The sequence below is a fragment of the Cyclopterus lumpus genome, chromosome 14 (genome assembly GCF_009769545.1).
Source record: "Cyclopterus lumpus isolate fCycLum1 chromosome 14, fCycLum1.pri, whole genome shotgun sequence".
NCBI lineage: Eukaryota > Metazoa > Chordata > Actinopteri > Perciformes > Cyclopteridae > Cyclopterus > Cyclopterus lumpus.
In genome coordinates, this window is record NC_046979.1 from 16,984,710 (window position 1) to 17,006,425 (window position 21,716).

Here is a 21,716-nt window from a genome sequence, read left to right on the forward strand (position 1 = left end):
GCTGTTTTCCCGTAGCGCACGTCAAAGCCGGGGCCGAACTTCAGCCAGGCCTCAGAATGAACCCTGTGCTATCTTTGACGTCTTCTCCCTATAAATTTAAGTTAAGCCTGAAGCTAACCTTAGCTTAGAGCAACCTGATTGGCAATGACTGTTAGCTCCAGGTCTCCTCTCTAATTTGATTAAAGAATAACAACGAAGAATTCCTCGACTTCTTCTGCGCCCGGTTTTGATATTTTGCGTGTGTGCGTGTGTGTGTGTGTGCGTGTGTGTGTGTGTGTGTGTGTGTCGGGATCGGACAAGTCTGATTACCTATAAGTCACAATGCACCTGCTCCAGAGATTTTCTGCCTTCAAAAACAAGAGTGCATTAAGGGACCTTGTGGAGTTCCCTCGTAAACAAACACAAGTTATATTTATGTTTATGCATCCCTGTGCACCCCTGCGCATGAGATAAACAAAACGTGGACCCACTTATAGAGAAGTGGCTCCATAGCGCTGCCATTTTTTTTTTTTAAACGAGTACATGTTTCAGTGCATGTTTGAACTTGTTATGGTAATAGTCTGTTACTTAGTTTTACATAACTGACATATCAGTTTCCTGTGCTGAACAGTTATACAAAAATCCTAAATAAAAAATATAATATATACATATACATTATTATTATTATATATCCAAATATGAATATATATCAATCATAATATATACATATGTAATAATATAATTGTCTTGATATGCAACGAACATTGTTAAACTCACAAAGTCAGCCTGGGTTATAATGGGTTAACGGTAGCATACATCTCCTGCCACTGTTACCTGACAGTAATGTAATAATCTGTGATGAATTTCCACATTTATTATCCACATTTCTTATGCACACGGCAAATGAAATTCATTAAATGGACTCCTTTGGAAATGAAATGCTGTAAATGAACCAGTTTGAAGTTATAAAAGAGACATGAGCTTTATTTTTTTTAAAGATTATAATCAGTTCTTTCTTTAGAACTTTATTCTTTTTTTCCCCACAGCAGCACAGAACCTGAGCTTCATGATTTGTTATGCAAATAATGGATAACTATCTTCAGTGATGGATTTATTAGGGTCTGAAAGCACCGACTGACGCACTGTTTGTGTTAATGCTCTTCATTCTCACTACATATATGCACATTACAATATTGACATTTTCTATTTTTAGCCCATTGTGGTGCTGCTTGTGCTGGGCACCCACTAAAGGGACAGCGTGTAAGATTAAGGGGATTTATTGGCAGAAATGGAATATAATATTCATTAGTATGTTTTCATTAGTGTTTAACCACCTGCAAACTAAGAATTGTTGTGTTTTCTGTCCTTTAAAATGAGCTGTCAGCTATGTCGGGGGGGGGGGGGGGGGGGGGGGGTCTGCCATGTTGCACCGCCATGTTTCTACAGTAGCCCAGAACTGACAAAACCAAACACTGGCTCTAGAGAGCTTCACCGTGAGATCCCACTTAATCCTACACACTGCTCCTTTAACTGTGATTGTATTTAGAGCTGAGTAAAAAAACTAAAAAAAGCCCCCATGGACCCTCTATTCCTGGTGCCCTCGACGCCAGCCCCAAAGGCTGGTGTCTGGTTGCCTTCCGGATTTAAAAGCTATCAAGCTGGAGAAGAGCTGGACAAAATACAAAGCCATTACATGTGCAAGCTATTTCTATATTAGTCCATTAATGTAACTGCTTTGGGGACAAATCTTCATGTAAACATGGATGTTTTTAACATTGCATCGGGTTAGGAAGTTCCTTGTACAATTCACAGTAAAAGTTCTCTCTGAATCTCTTTCATAGCCAAGAAATATCGCTGTTGTACCTGAAATAGATTTTGAGTTGAATCGATTCGCGTTTCTTGTGAATCACAATCTATTAACTTAAATTAAATCAGAGGCAATACACAAATTGTATTTTAATTATAATTTATTTTGCTCGCTGCGAGAGAAAAGGCCCGACTCATAAAGCAGGTTGATAAGATGGCTAACTGTGCCGAGTCACACCTGGAACTCCCCCAAATCTGGAACGTGGCCCCGGGCCAAATCTCCTGCAGTGAGCGTGAGACTCATGCAATGGACTCTAATCGGACACGCCTGCCCCGCACCTCCTATTTCTCACGCTCGGAAGATTGTTGACGTCGGCTGTTTTTTTGCGGCGACTCCGGCGGGCCGAGTGGCAGCCGGCGTCTCACCTTCCGGAGAGCGACGCAGAGAGGACTGGGTTGCTGTGTTGTGTTCCATCAACTGAGAGTGCACAGGCGGGGCGAGTGGAGGGGGCAAGGAAGCAGTGTATTCAGAAATAGTTGAATCTTTGGAAGCACTCGCTCCATTTTTATAAAGGTCAAAATATTTGCAGGACAACAAGGCTAATTCTTTTCTCACTGAATTGGAGAAGCAAAGGTACTGAAAGCGTAGAGGATCAGGGGGGACGCCGCGCTGGCGCTCTCATAAGCCTTTATGACCCTGTAGAATGTGAGCTTTATTCTCATTTGTTTAAATGTTACTGGATCTCGGGTCTGTCGGGGGGGAAAAACATGCACTGTTGCTGCTAACATTTTACTGAAACATCTGTCTTGTTTTATTTTGTCAATTAAAGCTACCAGTCCATTTGATTTATCCCCCCCTCCCCCCCCGAACAAGTTGTCATTGTATTTGCATATCACTCTTAATGTTCGTTGATTACAATCGCCTTTTGTCGTAACAATCTTCGCTTCTTAATTTTCTTTCAAATGTCAGTCGTGAATTTTTTCTTTGAAATTCTCACACAGAAAAGCAGTATTATTATTTTTTCTTCATGGTGAATGAAACACCCTTTTTCCCCCTGACATGTTTTAGTAGTTGGATTATGCACTTGAATATTTTATCACACAGTCCCGACACCTTTTTCAAAGCTCTATTTTCAATATTGTGAAATTTTTTAATGCAGGGCTCCTGTTAAACCAAGGTTTTATAGCATGCCTGGTGTGAAAAGGAGCTAAGTGAAGAAAAGGAGGTGAAAAGAAAACTGACTGAATAGTGGACTGAAAACGAATGGATGGACAGCACATGAGGTCTTCGGATGTGTGTAAGCTAATGTGCTAGCCAGAACAAATAGATATGCTCAAGGATCATTAGATTGGTGTCTGGAGCACAAATTGCTTGTTAACTTGCTAGAAAATGTTTTAATTAAACAATGGAATGGGCACATTAATGCGTCATTTGCAGCTACAAGTGTCGCGCGTATGGCCACAAGAGTTCCAGTTTAATTGCATCCCACCAGTATCGTTGTATGTTTGCACTGTATTGAATATTCTCCCTGTCTTTTGTTCGGCGAATGTGTATTTGGACTGGTTTAATATCTCCCCCCCCCCCATAGCAGGCTCTTGTTGAAGTGCATTCCCCAGGCCCGGAAGGCTGCGCAGCTATCAAAACCGTGTTGGTCCGTCTCTTTTTAAAACGCTGAGCTGTCAGCGGGCGCCAAGTGAGGCAGTTTGTTCTGCTCATCACTCGATGGACATGTTTCATTGGCACCTCGCTAGAGGTCAACAATAAACGACGGCCCTGGAGCTGCGGGGGTCAGGGGGGCCTACTACCTGGTCTTAGCTGCAGAGTGAATTACACTGTGGGTGGGGCAGGTGGGCCGAGCCGAGGCCGGGGGCTCAGATTGTTGCCCAGCGGCATGTTGAGGGTGTGTGTGTATGTGTGTGTGTGCGCAGAAATCCATTCACCCGTCGTGTCACACAGCTTCATTTATACGCCTGATGTGCAGGAGCTGCTTGGAAAAACCCAGCAACCCCCCCACCCCCGATTCTCTTCAACCAATAGCTATTCTGTAGGGTACCTCACTTGAGTGAGTGATGGAGTTGGAAGAAGACGTATCATTGAAGGATTAGGACTAGAGCTCATCAAAGAAAATAGCCTGGTCAGTGTGACATGCCACTTGAAAGTGGCCTGCATATTTTAAGAGAGCCCCCTCTTCCTCAAAGGAAATGAAATGCAGACAAAGAGTGTGGAGAGCAGGAGGTTTTTGTTTGTCCCCGCCGCCGCTCAGGGGCAGAGATGGAAGATTCGGAGATGTGGAGTAGATTGTTTGGGAGCGAGGCAGTTGGGGCCTCTCTTCACCGCAGCTGAGGCCCCCGCTAGCCACAAGCAATTTATATAATTCCAGAGTCGAGAGAGCAAAATATCTTCCACCACACAAAGTAAGATTTTTACTCCCCTTCTCCTGCTGTCAGCTTCCCAGCGAGTCTCCTCCTCTTCGGCTCTCCATCCAATCGCATCTGGACAACACTACCTTGTGCACTACCGAGTGCAAACAGTCCCCCATTCGCATGACATCTAGTGAGGATCGTTGTGCCCAATTGCGTATTGTGGGTGCGAGCGGATGTGTGTCCAAGGTAACTGGACACTGGCTGGTCGGGATTGCCAGGGAAGCTCTCCACGCCGTGGAGAATGACTCATCTGAGCCCCGCTGCTGAGCCCTTCTGAGCATGCTTAAGAGCTGAGAATTATTCCACTCATTTCTAGGTTCCCATGAAGCATGACAAAAAACTTGAGTGCTTCATGCTCGCCCGATTCCCTTTCCTGAGAGGAGCTGAGAGGCTTGTGGTTTAGCAAAGTCGTTTAGTAAACACTTGACGTGATGAACATTAATTACATCAATTAGGTGGACCACAACCATTGTTTGGGGGACAACAAATAAAAGCACAACAATGAAATTCAGTCCTGGATTGCTGTGCTGGGTTTAAGGTACCAGACCACCAGACTTGAAAAGAAGGAAATGTAGTTTTTATAGTAAAAATGAATGATCTCCTGTTTTTTAAAAAATAAAGTGCCATCATGGTTATCACTTTGTCGTGACAATGATGCCGTCATTATCTCCTCCAGTAGATTATGTATGCGGTCGGCTTTGTGCGTGTCTGCGCGTACATCTCTGTGTCTGTCCGTCTATCTTTCTACGGCTAATCTCGCACACCGCTTGTTGTATCAGCCTAAAGTTTTTGATGCTCATATCTGAGGATTCCACCTTTTTTTTGTATTGCCTCCAACCGAGTTTGTCTTCTTATGTCGGTGGAGGGAGAGCTAGTTCGCTGTCGGCAGCCGATGGGCAGCAATATCCCACGGCGTCTTTGGCTAACGGAGAGCTAATGTGCAATGAGGCTAACAGAGCTAATGGCCAACGAGGCTAACGGAGCTAATAGCCAACGAGGCTAACGGAGCTAATGGCCAACAAGGCTAACGGAGCTAATGGCCAACGAGGCTAATAGAGCTAATGGCCAACGAGGCTAACAGAGCTAATGGCTAACGGGGATGAACACTCGGCAGGGCTTTAAACGGCGTTAAACAGTCAACATGAAGCACGATGCAGTAAACGGCAGTTTAGAAGCCAAGGTTTTCGGTGCATTGGTTGGTATGTGTATGTATACTACACAATATGCACAAAATGTTAACATAAAAGGTAGCCTGTGCGCGAGGAGAATAATAAGCCTTTTTTATTGAGTTATGTATATCATGACAATTTCTTTTACTTTGCCAGAGGCCGTGTATTCATGTCCTTTGACCGTAGTTCTTGTCAGTGTCAAAGATGATTCAAATGTGAACTATGTAAATATTTGGAAAATAAATCATACCATGAAGTGAAACTTTCCAGATATTTAAATAGGTATAATAAATATAGAGCGCCGTGTGAAATAGCTGCACAGGATTCGGTGTACGTCTGAATACAAACAGATAGCCCAAATGCCCAATAGATAAAACTGGGAAATAATAAACAGAAACGGCCGACTGTGATTGCCTATTAAAATGTGACAGATGAAAGTCACCCTCAGCACACAGCAGTGCGCTGCTTCGCACGGCACAGAGTGCGGGGCCGCACCACGGGGGCCCCAGAGTCCCGGCTGACTTCCCCCTCCGGGGAGACTGACAGACTTGTCCTGGAGGTGAACCGCCAAAAACGTATAACGCACAAGACGGCGCTCGCGGCGAGTCGGATCCCCGCTGCTGATGATACTGAATGCCTGATGACCTTGGTAGCCGGGCATAATGATGCACACTTACAGTTTATTTTTGGAGCACAATGAACCGCATAATTAACTTTGTAGTAGAATGAATTGTGTTTCCATCATCTTGGCAGTTGCCTGGAGTTTGTTTTACTTATAAATGATTAACAAGGTTGCATTCAGTTAGTCATATGTGGCTCCATTTATATTTAGACAACAATGCTGCGGCTGCCAGCGTGAGTAAAAGTCTTGCTTCCACTATTTACATGGGTGCATAATTAATTAGGGCTGCGACTAGCGATTAAAACAATTTAATTTTTTTTATCATTGATTAATCTGCTGGTTATTCTCCCAACTAATCGATTCATCAATCAATCAATTAATCATTTTGTCTCTAAGATGATGGAGAATTGTGAAAAATGCTCCCCCCCCCCATAATTTCTACAGAGCCCAAGGTGACATTGAAATTGTTTGTTTTTGTATGACGGCACAAAACCCAAAGATATTCAGTCCTTGTGGATGTAAAACAGAGAAGAACATTTAAGATGCTGGTTCCGGAAAATGTTGCATTTTAGCTTGAAAGGCGATCGATTATCAAAATCAATACCGGTTCATTTTCAATCAGCTACCAGAATAATCCCCGGCATTTATTGCCTTTCCCTCAAAATACTGCTGTCCTCGAGACTGAGCCACTCATTTGGGTTATCTCGACCTCGTTACCTGTGATTCAGGGAGAGGTTGTTGCTCCCAAGGCAACCTGGTGTGAAGATTTTGAAAGCGGGCAAATCTCAGGGAACCCATAGACGGTCCGGAGAGAAAAGTTCACAATGTCGAAGATGCCATCGGAGGAGCCAATGACATCCAAGGGGATGTCATTGGCTCCTCCGCCTCCCCGTGTGACCAGCAGCGCTCTATTTCATGGCCCTCCGAGTCGTGCGCTGGAAGAAAAGGCCGGAACGTGGTTAAAAATGAATTGGGATGGGAGGCACGTCGCCGTCGCACTGTACCGGTGTGAGATGGACGTGGGATTTAATCAACTGAAAGGACTTCAGTCGTTGCTGTTAACAATTGCGTGTCGAATATGCATCACTTTTATTACAGTGGTGACAAATGTAGACAACCTTTTTCTAACCTCAACTCAAACTTATTTATTACTAACGATGAAAGTACGATTTAAAGATGTACTTTCAGATGCCGTTTGTTTTAAGATATTAATCGGGGACAAAACTGGAAGACGTTTAAAAAAAGAAGAAGATAACAACGACAAAATAATTGGTTCATTGCTGCTCTATCCCTTCAGAACTACTGAAGATATCCTGCATATCAGAGAGGTGAGAGGATTAAAGAGGTACATTGAGTTGGGATGTAAGGTGTGTGTGTGTGTGTGTGTGTGTGTGTGTGTGTGTGTGTGTGTGTGTGTGTGTGTGTTTTTAATAGGAAAAACCAGGGTATTCCTCCTTTTATGTGGCCTTACCTCCTCCAGTTCATCTCCTCCTCCTTTTGTTATCATGTCACTCACATGGCCACATTTCCAGAGACGAAGGTTCCAGGAAGATTAGCTGCATTATTTTCCTGAAGAGTGTGTGTGTGTGAGGAAGAGAGAGAGAGAGAGAGACAGAGAGAGAGGGGGAAGGGGAAGGGGAGGAGAAAGGTGTGGAGTTGGAGGGCCTGTCACAAAAAGCCATTATTGTAATTGGAAGTTAAAATCCCATTTGTTTCCCCCTCCAGTACTGTCAGCATCAAACTCTGGGGTCTTGTTACGAAAATTAACATTTGCCATCGGTGTCAAGGGTCACGCAAGAGAACATCAATTTATTGAAAAGGCAGCCACTCAAGCAGCCGAGATCGAGAGATTATTTACCACGGAGGAAAAAAAATGCCACTTGCTTGTTGCCCGTTCGCCGCATTTCCTGTCGCTCTCCGTTGTTTCTGCGTCAAAATGCTGCTTCATGATAATGAGAGTCCAATTTGTGGACTTTTGGCTCGTGTGAATGCCGCTGATGGATTGTCCTCACGGCACGTGTGATGCACTCTTTAGATCCAGCTCCCGCTCGTCTTCTCGGACAGCCCGGGCCAGACCCGGTCCGTAGAACACGATTTGGTGCCTATGTGAGCTCCGTGAACCTGAACAAGGTGGTACAGGTACAGAGACAGAGAGGGGGCAGCAGAGACCAAATATAGCAGCTGAAAGCGACCGCGGGGTCTGTCTCCTCTACGCTATGTGCCAGGCCGGACACGAGGGAGGATCAAACTATATTAAGTGAGTTAATCATTGCTCGAGAACTGATCACCCCTCTGCAGAAGGTTATAAATGTCAGCAGGATTAGCACATTGAGCCCCCCCCCCCCCCCCCCCCTCATGTTCTGTCCACGTAATTGCACATTTGATAAACAGGTTTAATGATTAAAAAAACAAAAAAAACATGTAAAAGTAAAAGATAGAGGTTGATTTAACTGTCACAAAACTGATGTCCTGTTGAGCTGCTGCCCGTCGGTGTGCGTACGTCAGGTCTAAGGAGAGCGCAGAGGGCGTGGCCTTCCACGTGAGCACCCTTGTTGACTTGCTTTACTAGCGGTCTTCATCTTCCACTCGCTGCGCTTCTTATCGCCTTATTGTCACCAACCGTCCATCAGCGTGAAACCGGCCGTGCCGCTAGCGTTAAAAAACAACAACAAAAAACAACCATTTTTCTCAAAGAAACGGTTGAACTGTGATATTGGTCACAGGAGGGGACAAAACAAACGTGTCCACATACATTTCTGCTACGTTAAATCAGAACACAGGAATGTCCCACTTCCGTGGAGGGTATGTTATTACAAAGCATTGTGGTTTCCCACTATTGCTGTTTTTTAAAGCACGACTTGTGTAAAAAAAAAAAAAAAAACAATAGAGAGAAATGAATTTCAGTGCATGCTAAAGAGTCCTCCGCGGGTACGGGAAGGCGTGCTGTGTCTCGTAACCCCGGAGTGAATTTTTGATATCCAGTCACGTTAACAATATATTGTCTCGGAAATGTGTTAAATGTTCATAACGTGCTTGCTCAAAATGGCCCCGGATCTGGCCACAAGCAAATGTCTAATTAGCATAATATTCATATAACCCCTCCCCGAAAAAAGAAAAGAAATCCCTTAAGAGCACTTCTGGCGCTGTCCATTTCTCTTATTTGCCTCTTATAGCTGTAACGTTTGCTTAATGCCCAGCCTGTGCCGAGCGATTGCATGCTGTGCTCATTGTGAATGCAGTGTGAATGTGCTGTTTGGGTACGGGCCCATGCATCTCCGGGGCCCTATAATCAGCTCTAAGCTGCTTCTATCAATCTTCATAACTGTGGTGGGTTGAGGAGGGAAGTGCAGCTAATCAGCCCTAACCGGCCCCGTGTTCAACCTGACTTACAGCGGAGCCATATGCAAACGGTGTCCCCTTACATTGCGTGTCTATTTTACATTTTTTTTAATATATATTTTTTTTACCGGCGCCTTGGCCCGCCTCGCAGGGCCATTCCGCAGATGGCCGGCTCCAACGGTGGAGAGGCTTTTTTGAAAGGGGCCTGTGACTTTCACTGAATAGCTGTAGGTTAATATAGGAGTGGTGGCCCTGCAGCGGTGGCAATCACAGCTCTGATCAGAGCCGGGCTTCAAAGACGTCTGTGCAAGTCGAAGCCAGGGTTGTCATTAGCTTCTGCCCTGCGCTTGACAGCCCTCCCCACCCCCCCCTCCCGAACTTCTTCTTCCTGTCTCTCTCTCTCTCACCCGTCCCTCTCTGTCTCTCTCTCCTGTTATCGCGCTCATTTTCTGCCCGTGTGCAAATGGCCACTGTAATCCCGGGTCTGGATGCTTGGGCCTGTCACTCCACATTTGCACTAAGCATCTTTCCTTCCCTCATCTCCTTTGCCCTAATTGTATTGTAATAAGCAATTACAGATCTATTTATGCACACAAGAGCTGAGCTTGGGCCACTTTTTAAAACAGGGCTTGCAGGGGGGAGGAGCCGGTCCAAAGCGGTGCCCCTCACCCCCCAACTTGTAGCTGGCCGTTGCCGTTAATAACCCGGTCTTAACCTCCCACCCCCTTCTCTAGCTGACGATCTAATCCCGCTTTACCATCTCGCGCTCTGCTCTTGTTTTCTGCCGTGTGCAGATCACCCTGCAAAGCAAAAGTGATTGTGCCGTTGTTTGTTGTTTATTGGCTGAGTTTTTCTCTTTGTGAGTCAGCTCTACTGATGCAAATGAGCAGAGGCAGTGTTTACCTGGACTGGCCATGTTTTCCCTTTCTCTGTGTGTGTGCGCGTGTGTGCGCTTCGTGCCTGCACAACATCTAGGGCCTTTGATCATACTACATTGCATTGACGGATGCTTTCTTGGGCTTTCTGGTTGCTCATGAACGAGGCCGCGGACGAGATCTGAATGCCAGTAATTATATCCCCTTGCTAGAGCGATAACAATTGTGACTCATACAACAAAGTGCGATGGCTTTTTTTTTTCTTCTATCTGTCCCATTATTTTTAGGTATGAGAAATGACATCGAAATCCCCTGTCGGCTTCCTCCCTGTCTGGGCCTCTGTGTTTACAGCTGTTTGTGAGCCCACATGTGTAAGAGGTGGGGGCCATGATAAAGGCTTACATCTTGTAATCATAGCTGGATGTGTGATCTCAGCGACCTGCCGGAGAACCAGCTCGGAGAATGGCGTGCATGCAGTATGTGTGTGTATGTGTGTGTGTGTGTGTGTGTGTGAGTGATCCACTCGCAACAAATTTGCAGTAAGGAACAGACGGTTAATGAGGAATATGACAGAATCAAAAGGTTGGGAAGCTCTGCTGAGAGAAAGAGGAATGAGGTAAGCTTTACTGATGAGATACTCTTATTTATAATAGCAATTTTGAAGACTTTTGACATCCTGGTTTTTAAATTTAGAAATAGTCACCGACTTTGAGTTCTATTTGGAAAAAAGAAAAAAGCAACAATAACAATATCCTGGTTGACATTCAAGAAATGGAAGCCTGGCCATCAACCCACATGTCTGTAACTTAGTTTGGATGCAGCAACTGGTCAGAACTTTCTAAATAAAGTCATCAGGGCCAAAGCTCGCTAGATCCAAGCTGTTGTTGCGACTTTCAATTTAGGGTCTGGCTGATCGTCTTAACGTTAAAATGTAATAATGAACCATTTATGTTTACAAGCGCCCATCCTAACGCTTGAAGGTGCCTGGGAATGATTTAAAATCCAGTCGTTGTAATCGCCTTTGTAAAGTGGGTCCGTGGTTCTCTCGTAGGATACCGAGGGTTTACGGCCTATTATGGGAGCTAAACAGTCTGAATTGTGTTTGTGTTTGTTTAAAGGACCAAAAAAACAAAGCCAGGTGTAAACAAGGAGTGAGAGAGAAACGGTACTTCACTGCCGCTCTCCCTCCATTGACTAATGGCTCAGCAGCTCCAGTCCACTGTGATAGGATTGAAGCTGCCAGCAGCAGATACTAATTAAGGAGACTGTTATTATTTTAACGTTTTTCTTTTTTTATTATCATTATGTTTTACAATGATTATATCACATTGATTTAAAACAAAATTGTCTTCCCATCACGCATTGCATCGCTGACCTTTATGCTGAGGCGATCACACTATTTACCTGAATGTTGGTTAAACAGCCTCCTCCTTGAGGGATGAATATACTCTTGCAGGGCTAAAAATATCTTCTCTTTAATCAATACGGCGAGTTCAGCAGCAGAAACCCTCTTTCTGTGCTCCACGGCCTCCCAGACGTGCGCAACGCGCGTCAAAACTGGGCACGTTATGCAAATCGGGTGAACCGAGGCTCGTTTCGGAGAAGAGGTGAAGACATTGATCTGTAATCTAATAAAAATGAACATTACGCTCCTCCCGTCCTCTCGGCGCCGACGATGTCCGCTCACGCTTTCCCCTTTCCGGTGAAAACCACGAGACGTCTCCGTGTCGTCGCCGTGCCCTCCTGAAGGGGAAAGACGACATCCTTGGAGCAGCAGAGCCTTCGCGCCTGTGCCAAAAGAATTTTCCACATTTGCATAAATACGTTACACATTTTCTTTTTTTCATTTTTCTCACATTCTGCCCGCTCCTCTCCTATTTTATATTGTTTCACACTATATTCATCTCCTCTCGTGTCCCACTTGGGGGAGTTAATAACACGCACGCTTTGTGTCCGCGTGCGCGTTCAAAAATACTAATAGCTTTTTGTCTAGCGCAACACAGAGGCTCTTTTGAATTCTGTTTGCTGCCACAGGTAAAGTCCTACGATTTCCACAAATAACAATAATACTGTTGTATGCTGCAATATTAGCTACAGGCTTATCTTTTTCAACTTCATATGCACTCGCAGCATTCCCCTCCTCCTCCCCCCTCCCTTCCCCCACTCGCTTTTATAGCCCACTTAAACCAGGAGCACACTATTATAAAGGGTTTGCAATGAATGCATTGTTTACGCTTAATGAGGAAAAGAGGATAGACGTTACACGCAAACACACACACACACACACACACACACACACACACACACACACACACACACTCACACTCACACTCACACTCACACTCACACTCACACACACAGACACGCAGATGCAAATCAGACAATAGATCAGTTTCATCAAAGTGAAGCAGCCTGTTCTTGAGTGACTTTGATAATTACGTGTCTGGCGGGCCCTAAAAGGATACAGAATGTCCCAAGTTTGCTCTGTTGCTGTGAGTCAGAGAGAGAGAGAAGGGGGGGGGGGGGGTTGTACATGTTTTAAAAAGTATATATTTATTGGAGTCTCTTTCTATGAAGGTTCGCCCAAAAAAGTCCCCACCAAAGAGGTGAATATCACTTGTGTCTCGCTCATGTAAGTTGTTGACGTGGTCATTATTCTGTCCGTGCGGGCCCCTACACCGGAGTAGGGGTGCACCCGTCCGACATTCTTTCCGGTCCCGACACCCGGGCCGGATACCGATGAGCGGTCCGACACCGCTGTTGAATTCACAAGCTGTGCGGCTCGCTATGCGGGAGGGACCGGGCATCCATGAGGCAACATCAGAGTTCACATGACTTTCTTGACTTGAACAAATTGTCACAAATAAATACACAGACACAAACGTGTAAACTTAGTTTTTATTCATCTAAACAATGGCATTCAATTCCAGATCGGGCCGACTTGAGCTATTTGAGTCTGCTGCGCGTCTCCAGGCTGGAGCTCTGCTGGTACAAGCTTGGTTACCGGGTGTGAGGAGAGAACGGTATATGAAGAAGAATAAAGTACGCAATATAAATGCTGGTATACTTTGTATGTGATGCATATGAATGATTTAAATATCGCAGGGGATTTATTAGGTGTCAAGGTTTTGTGCTCCTCATCCTTCCTGGCTACTCCCTGTGTTGTCAGCAACGTGTGTGTGTGTGTGTGTGTGTGTGTGTATGTGTGTGTGTTGAGTTGTATGGACAAAGCCGTCGGTTTTAAACACTCTCTGGACAATAATTACGTGACCTCACTGTTTAGGCACCAGCACCGACTGTGCGATGCGGCCTATGGAACTGTGTTTGCTGATGATTTTTGGTTTGAAGCAATATATATGAATCGCTATTCTTGGATGTGAAATGCATTAAAGTTACAATCTAAATGCAAAGTAACAAAAATAATGTGGAAGTTGTCAGTTTGAGTTTTGCTTTTCACGAAATTCAAAGATGGGACGGATGCTTTAAGAGTCTCAAAATAAATCCAGTCTCTTGCTAACTTCTGGAAATATCATGAATGGTTAAGAGCTAGCCTTCAATACTTAAGTGGCGGGCATCACGAGACAGCTTCTGTAGCTTTCCTCATTTTTTTTTTCATGATGTCTCGATAAGAGTGGGCCCCAGGAGCTTTTAAAAAAAACATTTTTGGTCTTCTATTACCATGGCAATGCACCGGGGCAGTAATTGTTGAAGCCCTCAACGCGCGCTCAATCGCGCACACTCATAACTCTCCTTACTGTCTCTTAGGGAGGTGCAAAAATAACTGGATGTTTGAAACTGGGTTAAGAGAAGAAAAAAAAAAAACTGGGTTGAAGAGTGGTCCATTTATAAATCTGTCAGCTGGTATTGAAATGGCGCCGAAGAGGGACTTTAAAAATACTACGCCCGACCCAAATGATCAGAACTAGTGTTGCTGTAAATGCATCTGTATGATTTGGTAAAAATAAAATAGGACTGCATTCGTTAAGATGACCTGTGTCAAATTAAATGCGGTTTCGGAGTCGTTCCAAACAGCTGCTTCTCGGGGGGGGGGGGGGGGGGGGGGGGGGAGGGAGAATAGCTTCCATATTTCATGGTGCCTGAAATGCATTAAACACCCATAAAGACGAGACAGACATTCACAACCTTTCGCACTAAATGGTGATGACGCGATGTAAAGGAACGCGGCTCGCCGGGCCGTCGCCACGGGGATCAAAATGAAGAGTAAATCAGCTACCGGGAGTACGTGTCAAAAGTATTCAGACACGGCCCGAAAAAACTTGACTGGTTGTAGCCCGATGGCACGGGGACGAAAAAAATAGACCCGAGGGGCCCGGAATGGGAAGCCTGGCAAACAGTTGATGTAGAGAGAGCCACACAGAGACGGACGCTGACTTGTTTATTTATTTGTTAATTTTTTTTGCCGAGATCGGCAATGATAAAAGTGAGTGATGTTGATAAATACTCGCACAGCCAGTTTATCAGCAGCTGTCTGGCTGGGGGTCGCCTGCGGCAGCTTCTGCGGCTGATAACTCTGAGGCCCGAGGCATGAAGTTTGGAGGAGGAGGAGGAGGGAGGGGTGGATGGTGGAGTGGGGGGGTGAGAAGAGGTGGATGCTAGGTCTTGGCCAGTGTTTAACCCCAAACTGGTCAGCTGATATTACGCATGTCCAGCAGTATCCGTTAAACATTGTAAGGGGAAAAAACAACAACATAACCTTCCATAAGCTCCACTGGGAGCCTGTGGTTCCCATTAAATACGCGGTCATTACCACGGTAACATTTAGCACGTGGGTTGAACGTGCGAACATTCAGCGCGCTAGTATGGCTCGGTATAACCACGGTAACCGTGTCCAGGATCCGCTTGCTGTTGAGAGAGATTTCCCAAGTGGAACTACTCAGTGGTGTTTCTGGATATTGTTTATGACTTATGCAGGTGTATTCATTATCTGAGACGCCACTGCACATGCAAGGGCAAAAAGCGTGTGTTTTTTTCCCTTCTTTTTCGCACAAATAAGACCAAAAGAAACTATCATTCTCAGCGATCAGCACTAATAAGCATGCGTGGTTACAGGAGAATTGTTAACGTCTTCAGAGAGTTGGAGACATCTAAAGACATTATCTTCCTTCCTCCACTTCGGTTCACGCTGTGATATCGGTAGTGCAAGATCGGACCGTGAATCGGTTGCAAGTGATGGCGGGTTTGTTGTGATCTGTTCTCTGGGAATTCGCCCCGTCGCTGTGTTTACATACTTACGTCTTTGGCCACTTCAGAACCTTTTATTTTGCTACTCTCGTCAGTGTATTAAGTGCGTATCCTGGTATGGGTCTCGAAAACAAACTCTCTTGTTTTTGTTCATGCCGCAGCCAAATCCTCCAGGCCCGAGGTCCGCGCTGTGCGTGGAGCCCTTTTCTCTTTTACACTTCTCAATTGGACTTAGGAATGTGTAGCACAATTTTCCACCCGCAGTCTTTTTAGTTTTTCTGCAAAAGGTTGATGTATGTTGAAATGTTGTGGTAAAACAATGTAAAGAGAAGAAATAAAAATGTGAACAATTACAGAAGGAAAGAAGGAAGTGAAAGGAGAAAAAAAGAGAGAAAAAACTGCAATAGGAGAGTGTGGGAGGCTGTGTGCATATGTGCAGGCTATGAGCCTGTGAGACTGTGTGCAGCTGGAAAGCACTTGACAGATGGTTACTTCAGCTCTAGATGAATGTTGCTTCTTTTTTTTCTTTTTTTTTCTCCACACAGTGTTAAGCCTCTTTCATAGATTGAAAGTGTTGCGGTCAGCATTTTGATCAAAGTGGACTCTTTCTCTTTCTTGGTAGTTTGCTCTGCATCTCCAGAGTGTGTTTATCCTGACCCCGGACATTTATTTTTGTTTGATTCCGGTGAGCTGAGGGAGATCAGAGCTGTGGATTTCTCATCTTCCCTTCTCTCTGTTTTTCTTCTTCTTTTGTTTGCCAGTTAGATTACAGAGCAGTGCATCAAAAATCATTATGGGCCCACATTATATCAGTGGATTCTCAAACTGGAGCATAGAGGTGGAGAGGATTATATATGTGGGGGGGAATGTGTCTGTGGAATCACAGTAGCATAGCATACGGACTCTGTGGTCCTTTCCTCCCCTGGCCAGACCAGACCATTAGTTGAGACTATTACTGCACTAGTTAAGAGCTATTGACACAGGTCAGCTGACACCGGTGGAGGTGAACGTGTTCCAGAAGCCTCTCACTACAAAGTCAGGCCACAGCTATATCCATAATAACAACATGGGTGCCATAAAGACACAAAGGGCTTGAGCCCCCTTAGTAATAAGTTCCTCTATATTTTTTTTATCTTTGACCTTTTTAAATAAAGAATACAAAGCCGATGCATCCCCGACTTTCTCTTTTGCGATTAATAAAGGTTGATCTTATCTCATGAATAAAACAGGGTTGTTTTGTCTCAAATCAAATGTCAATGTAACATTGGCGCATGAAAACCATTTCATACATTCACGGGTTAATTTTCAGTCGTGTGCAAAAAAGAAAAAGAAAAAATAGATTATAGTTCCTCGCAGATTTTATACTGACACGGGTGTTATATTACTGTATTTCCCTGAGAAATTGTCTTCCTAATTTTAGCATGCACTCTCTGCAGCAGATGTTCGAGCCCTTTTTGATGCCGTGGGTAATAATCCTTAATATTCTTGCTGTTTAAAACTAAATGAGGCTTTAATGCACTCTGATTCCATCTTCCAGCACTCATTAATTTTTTGTTTATAAATTATTTCTGTTGTGTTTTTCTCTTTTTTCTTCTTTTTTTTTTTTGTAGTTTTGCAAAAGATGAACGGCACATGTTACGGTTGAAATGGAGGTCTTTAATTGTGAGACAGTCTGTTTTGATTAGAGCTTCAATTTGACCCCCCACCCCCCCCTCCTCGATACCTTCAGAGTTCGCCATCTTACTATAATGCTCTCGTGTTTATGGAAGTTGATTGCTGTTTATTCCTGTTTAGCGACAGTGTGTCCTCGCTCCCTCTCTGTCCTCGCTGTCACAGGTGCTCCTCTCTCGGTGTGTTTGAATCCTCGTCACTAATCCTCTCCTCTCGCCCTTTTCCTTTCCAGATGGTCACAAGAACAAAGAAAATTTTTGTGGGTGGCTTGTCAGCCAATACAGTAGTGGAAGACGTGAAGCAGTATTTCGAACAGTTTGGGAAGGTAAGACAGTTTTCTTTATCCATCCATCCATCCATTTTCAATACCGCTTATCCTCATTAGGGTCGCGGGGGCGCTGGAGCCTATCCCAGCTGACATAGGGCGAAGGCAGGGGACACCCTGGACAGGCCGCCAGTCAATCGAGGGCTATTTTCTTTATTATTATTATTATTATTATATCCCTGGATAGTGTTCATTGCATGCTGTGGTGCTGGCTGCTCATCCGAATGAAAGCCGTATCATCATTAAGAGTGAAATATGTTAATTGGATAATTACACAATCAGTGCACAGTGCCCCCCCTGTCACTCAGGCAGTGTTGCCGCGGTTTGGACCACACGGCCGGCGCTGTGATCTTTCTAGTGATCGGCAATGAATGTGAGGCTTAAGAGAAGCCAGCGGCACAGGGTTGGCTGCTTGCCCGACAGTAAGGCAAATACATCTCTGCATTGACGAGCAAACAGCTGCAGATATGGCAATAGCTTCGCATTGCCCACCATGCCCGGTCAACAACATGCACTTTTCTCCCAGTGCAAACAAGCAACGACAACCAGCTGCCATGACCGAACCCCCCCCAAACCAGTAAAATACATGTAAAAAATAGTTATATCCGTGGTTGTACGTCACTGGAAACAAATATAAACATAAGGGTTTTGATGTTGTGGCAATACTGTGCTCTGAAAGTCACACACACACACACACACACACACACACACACACACACACACACACACACACACACACACACAAAACCCGTTCATTCAGCAGAGGCTCATATTCAGCTGTTTGTTCCTGTCTGCTGCAGCAGTTTCTGCTCTCATGACCGATACCCCCAGCAGAGTGAGTGAGGCATACATGCACACACGCTTTCAAACAAGGACACGCACACACACACACACACAGACACACACGCACGCACATGCGTGCACAAACGCGGTTTGATACAGTGGCAGCATTTCACAGATAATGTCTCCACATGGAAAGGAGATCCATTTCCCAGTCGTCATATTCCACACCAGTCAAGGTCACCTTGAGCTGCTACAGTCCCCACAACACCAGCACTTGACCTTGGGTTTGAACAATTTCACAGCGGATGGATTTTTTTCTTTCTTTTCCTGGGCACATAATGTACAACGTCCCGAAGGAGATGGGAGGAGTTGCAAATTAATGGAAACTGTTATTTTTTTATTTATTTTTCTGCTTCATGACAATCTGCTACCAGCTCTCCCGCTATAAAGCCCTCCGTCACATTCTTGACTGAAAGCGAGCAAGGTGAAGGACTTTGTTTTGCTCTTTATCTGTGGAAGTGGCATTAAAGACCTCGCCGAGGCCAGGTCTCGCCGTTCCAAATAAAGACGGCTTATTTGCACAATAGAACACGGCGGGCAAATATTCAGCACGACTTTGCAATCAATGGATCTGAGAAAGGGCTCGAAATGATTTTCGACTTGATTGAATGACATAATTGACTTGATTATACAAAGTTTTTTTCCTCCTTGAGGAATCCTCAAATGCTTAGGAGGAAACAAACAAATCAGGCTGATTGAGCGAGATCTTGTGCATGTTTCTGTGTGAGCTTTTATAGCCTACTTGTGCATGCTTGGATGTGTCTGCAGTACCGCTCTCGCCATGCGTGAGTGTGTCAGCGATTAAGTGTATTTATGTGGGTGCGTGATTAAGGGTGTGTGTGTGCGCGCACGGGCAGGTTTGAGTGTCTAAAAAGGGGAAATCAGAGTGGATATTGTGGGCGATGGCAGATGAGATGCAGAGCAAAAGGAAGTATCCTTTTTTTGGGTGGGGGGGTTGTGTGTTATCATTCTTTTCTGCCTTATACATCCCAGGATTTATTAAATAACCTGCCTGTCACTGCAACCTACCATTATCGCCACACACACACACACACACACACACACACACACACACACACACACACACACACACACACACACACACCTCTGAGGACTTAGCCACAGACGGGAAAACCAATTAATTCAGTTTCCCCTCCGTAAGAATCTTGGTGGCTGTGTGTGTGTGTGTGTGTGTGTGAGAGTCTGTCTGTCTTGCTGTCAGTCATCAGTCAGTCTTTCTGTTCGTCTCTCTCTGCCTTTTGTGCATGTCAAGGGGAGGAGGGGAGGGGAGGGAAGGGGGTGCACACATTAGCCGGCGTGGTCGCGGGACAGCCTGCTATTTATATTTCTGGGAAGTATGTTTTGAAGTACTTATCAATCATCACGTAACTACAGCTTAAGGCGCCGGCAAATGTTCTTCCTCACTGGGAACAAGCCGTTTCACTGATATTATTTTGCCGTGCGTGCGTGCGTGTGTGTGCGTGTGTGTGTGTGTGTGTGTGTGTGTGCGCGCGTGCAAGCTATGTTAGGCGGCATAGGCCAATTAGCAGGATGTGGTCCTCAGAGATGGCGGTGGTTGGGAGGCAGTGGAGGGGAAACAGCTGGTGTGGCCACAATTGGGTCACAGGTTCTGTCTGTAACCTCCACACATCCCCCCTCCCCTGCCTCAGTCCCTCCCCTCTGTCTCCATTCTGTCATGGGGGAGAGGTGGCATTTGTTATGGGGAGAGTCTGACAGCTCTCATGCACATCAGTCTCGCTGCCACTCTCCCAGCCGTCACCATTAGAAAAGAGCACATGCCCGAGACCTGGCACAACTTCAGAGGAGCTCCTCCACAGCTTCTTTTTTTTTTTCTTTCTTTTTTGTCGTCTTACAGAACATGCTGAAGGTGTGCATTCGAAGTGTTTGTGACAGTCATTTGAACGGAACTGAAGTGTGGTTCTGTTTGACTGATTCTAATGCTTCTCAGACGGATCCCATTACCTGCCTAATAGTAGCCACATCCTGCCCTGCATTTTTTTTTTTTTTCCTCTCCTTTCTCAGGCAGCACACTGCACCTTAGCCCGGCAAGCCAATTGAGACAATCTTATCAGCACTGCCTGGCCTCCCTTTATATTCAAGGACTCTTAACTGGAGGCTGGTGCTATTTCGGTCTTGCAATGAAGTCAAATGAATATGTGTGCTGTTATGTGCTATTGTGGAAATGTATACATTGTTAGGGAAGACACTGTTATGTCCCTTTTTTGCCCTTCTATGCAGGCCTTGCAAGTTGCCATTTTGATGCTATTTTTTCTGATGAATTTGTTACGTTTTGCAGTATCATTTGCAAGTTATATTTTGTACCTTTCTGCCTGGCCTGTGGTTTGCATAACAAGCGGAAATCCCCACCTCAAAATATCAGCTCGTGGGTGAGGTATAGAGGTGAAGGCACTTAACATGTTCTATTATATTAATAAATCAAACTATTATCACTCCTTTTTAGAGGCTGTGCTTTACTCTCAGGTGAAAGGTCAGGCTCAGCTAGAACATCAGGACATGTGTCTGTACAAAGTGTTACCTTTCGTAGGATCTACACACCTGCAAAACCAGTGCCATGTACAGACTTGTGCAACTCGGAGGTCGTAACCTTCCTAGTTAAAATGTCAAACATTCCAGGTGCAAACTTTCAGAGAATGTTTACAGTAACCGGCGACCTAATAACATGCAGAACAGGTTTTACTATGTGATGGTAGGTATTGTTATAAACAAATACAGGTCTAAAGTTTGTAGATTACCATTTGCAATGCGTTCTTCCATTGACGTCAGATCAATGCTTCTCCGTAGAGTCTCCCTCTAAAGCCCCTCCACCAGAAAGATAATTATGAACATGAACATCATAATGGACATAAACAATAGAACCTGGCTTGTCAGTAGTCACAGCTGTGGAGCTAGCATCTTCATTCTGGCTAAATTAAATGATTGCACAGGCTTCTTATAGTCACAGTTACCACATTTATTTATTTTTTTGGTCGAGCATTTGATTCATTGATCGCTGTTGGGTTCTTTTTTTTTGGTACGTGATGAATGCCCCCTTATTTTCCAATAGATTTAACACCTGTTGACAAAACGCCTACAACTCCAAAAACCCTCCACTGAGGCGAGCACTTGATTAAAGATGGGAGTTGGTGTGATGACACCTTATAATTTTGGATCTGATGTACCAGCAGATCCCTGCCCAGGCATGAAAAGACAGTCAAAGGCATAATTAGCTCGGGTGGCTAATGCGTCCTTATTGGTTTATTGTAATCAGCTTGTGAGCGCATCTCATAGTGTCCTTATTGGGCTAAGCTGAAACAACTCCTGCTCACTGACTTCTGTCCGTTGACTGAGCTTTGCAGTGCAAGCCTGAAGCTGACTTTTAGTTTAATCAGAGCTACTTGCTTCCATGTCACTGGGCTGCCACAATCGTCCCTTTATGTCCA

General features: G+C 44.8%; 1 protein-coding gene across 9 annotated transcripts in view; it reads left to right on the forward strand.

Annotated features, from left to right (window-relative positions):
• LOC117742576 (RNA-binding protein Musashi homolog 2) overlaps positions 1-21,716 on the forward strand; it is a 221,202-nt gene that overhangs the window by 52,228 nt on the left and 147,258 nt on the right. For all 9 annotated transcript variants that reach the window (XM_034550081.1, XM_034550080.1, XM_034550082.1 and 6 more), the window contains exon 6: positions 17,320-17,412. In XM_034550081.1, the coding sequence (XP_034405972.1) occupies positions 17,320-17,412 (93 nt within the window). The remainder of the gene's footprint in view (positions 1-17,319; positions 17,413-21,716) is intronic.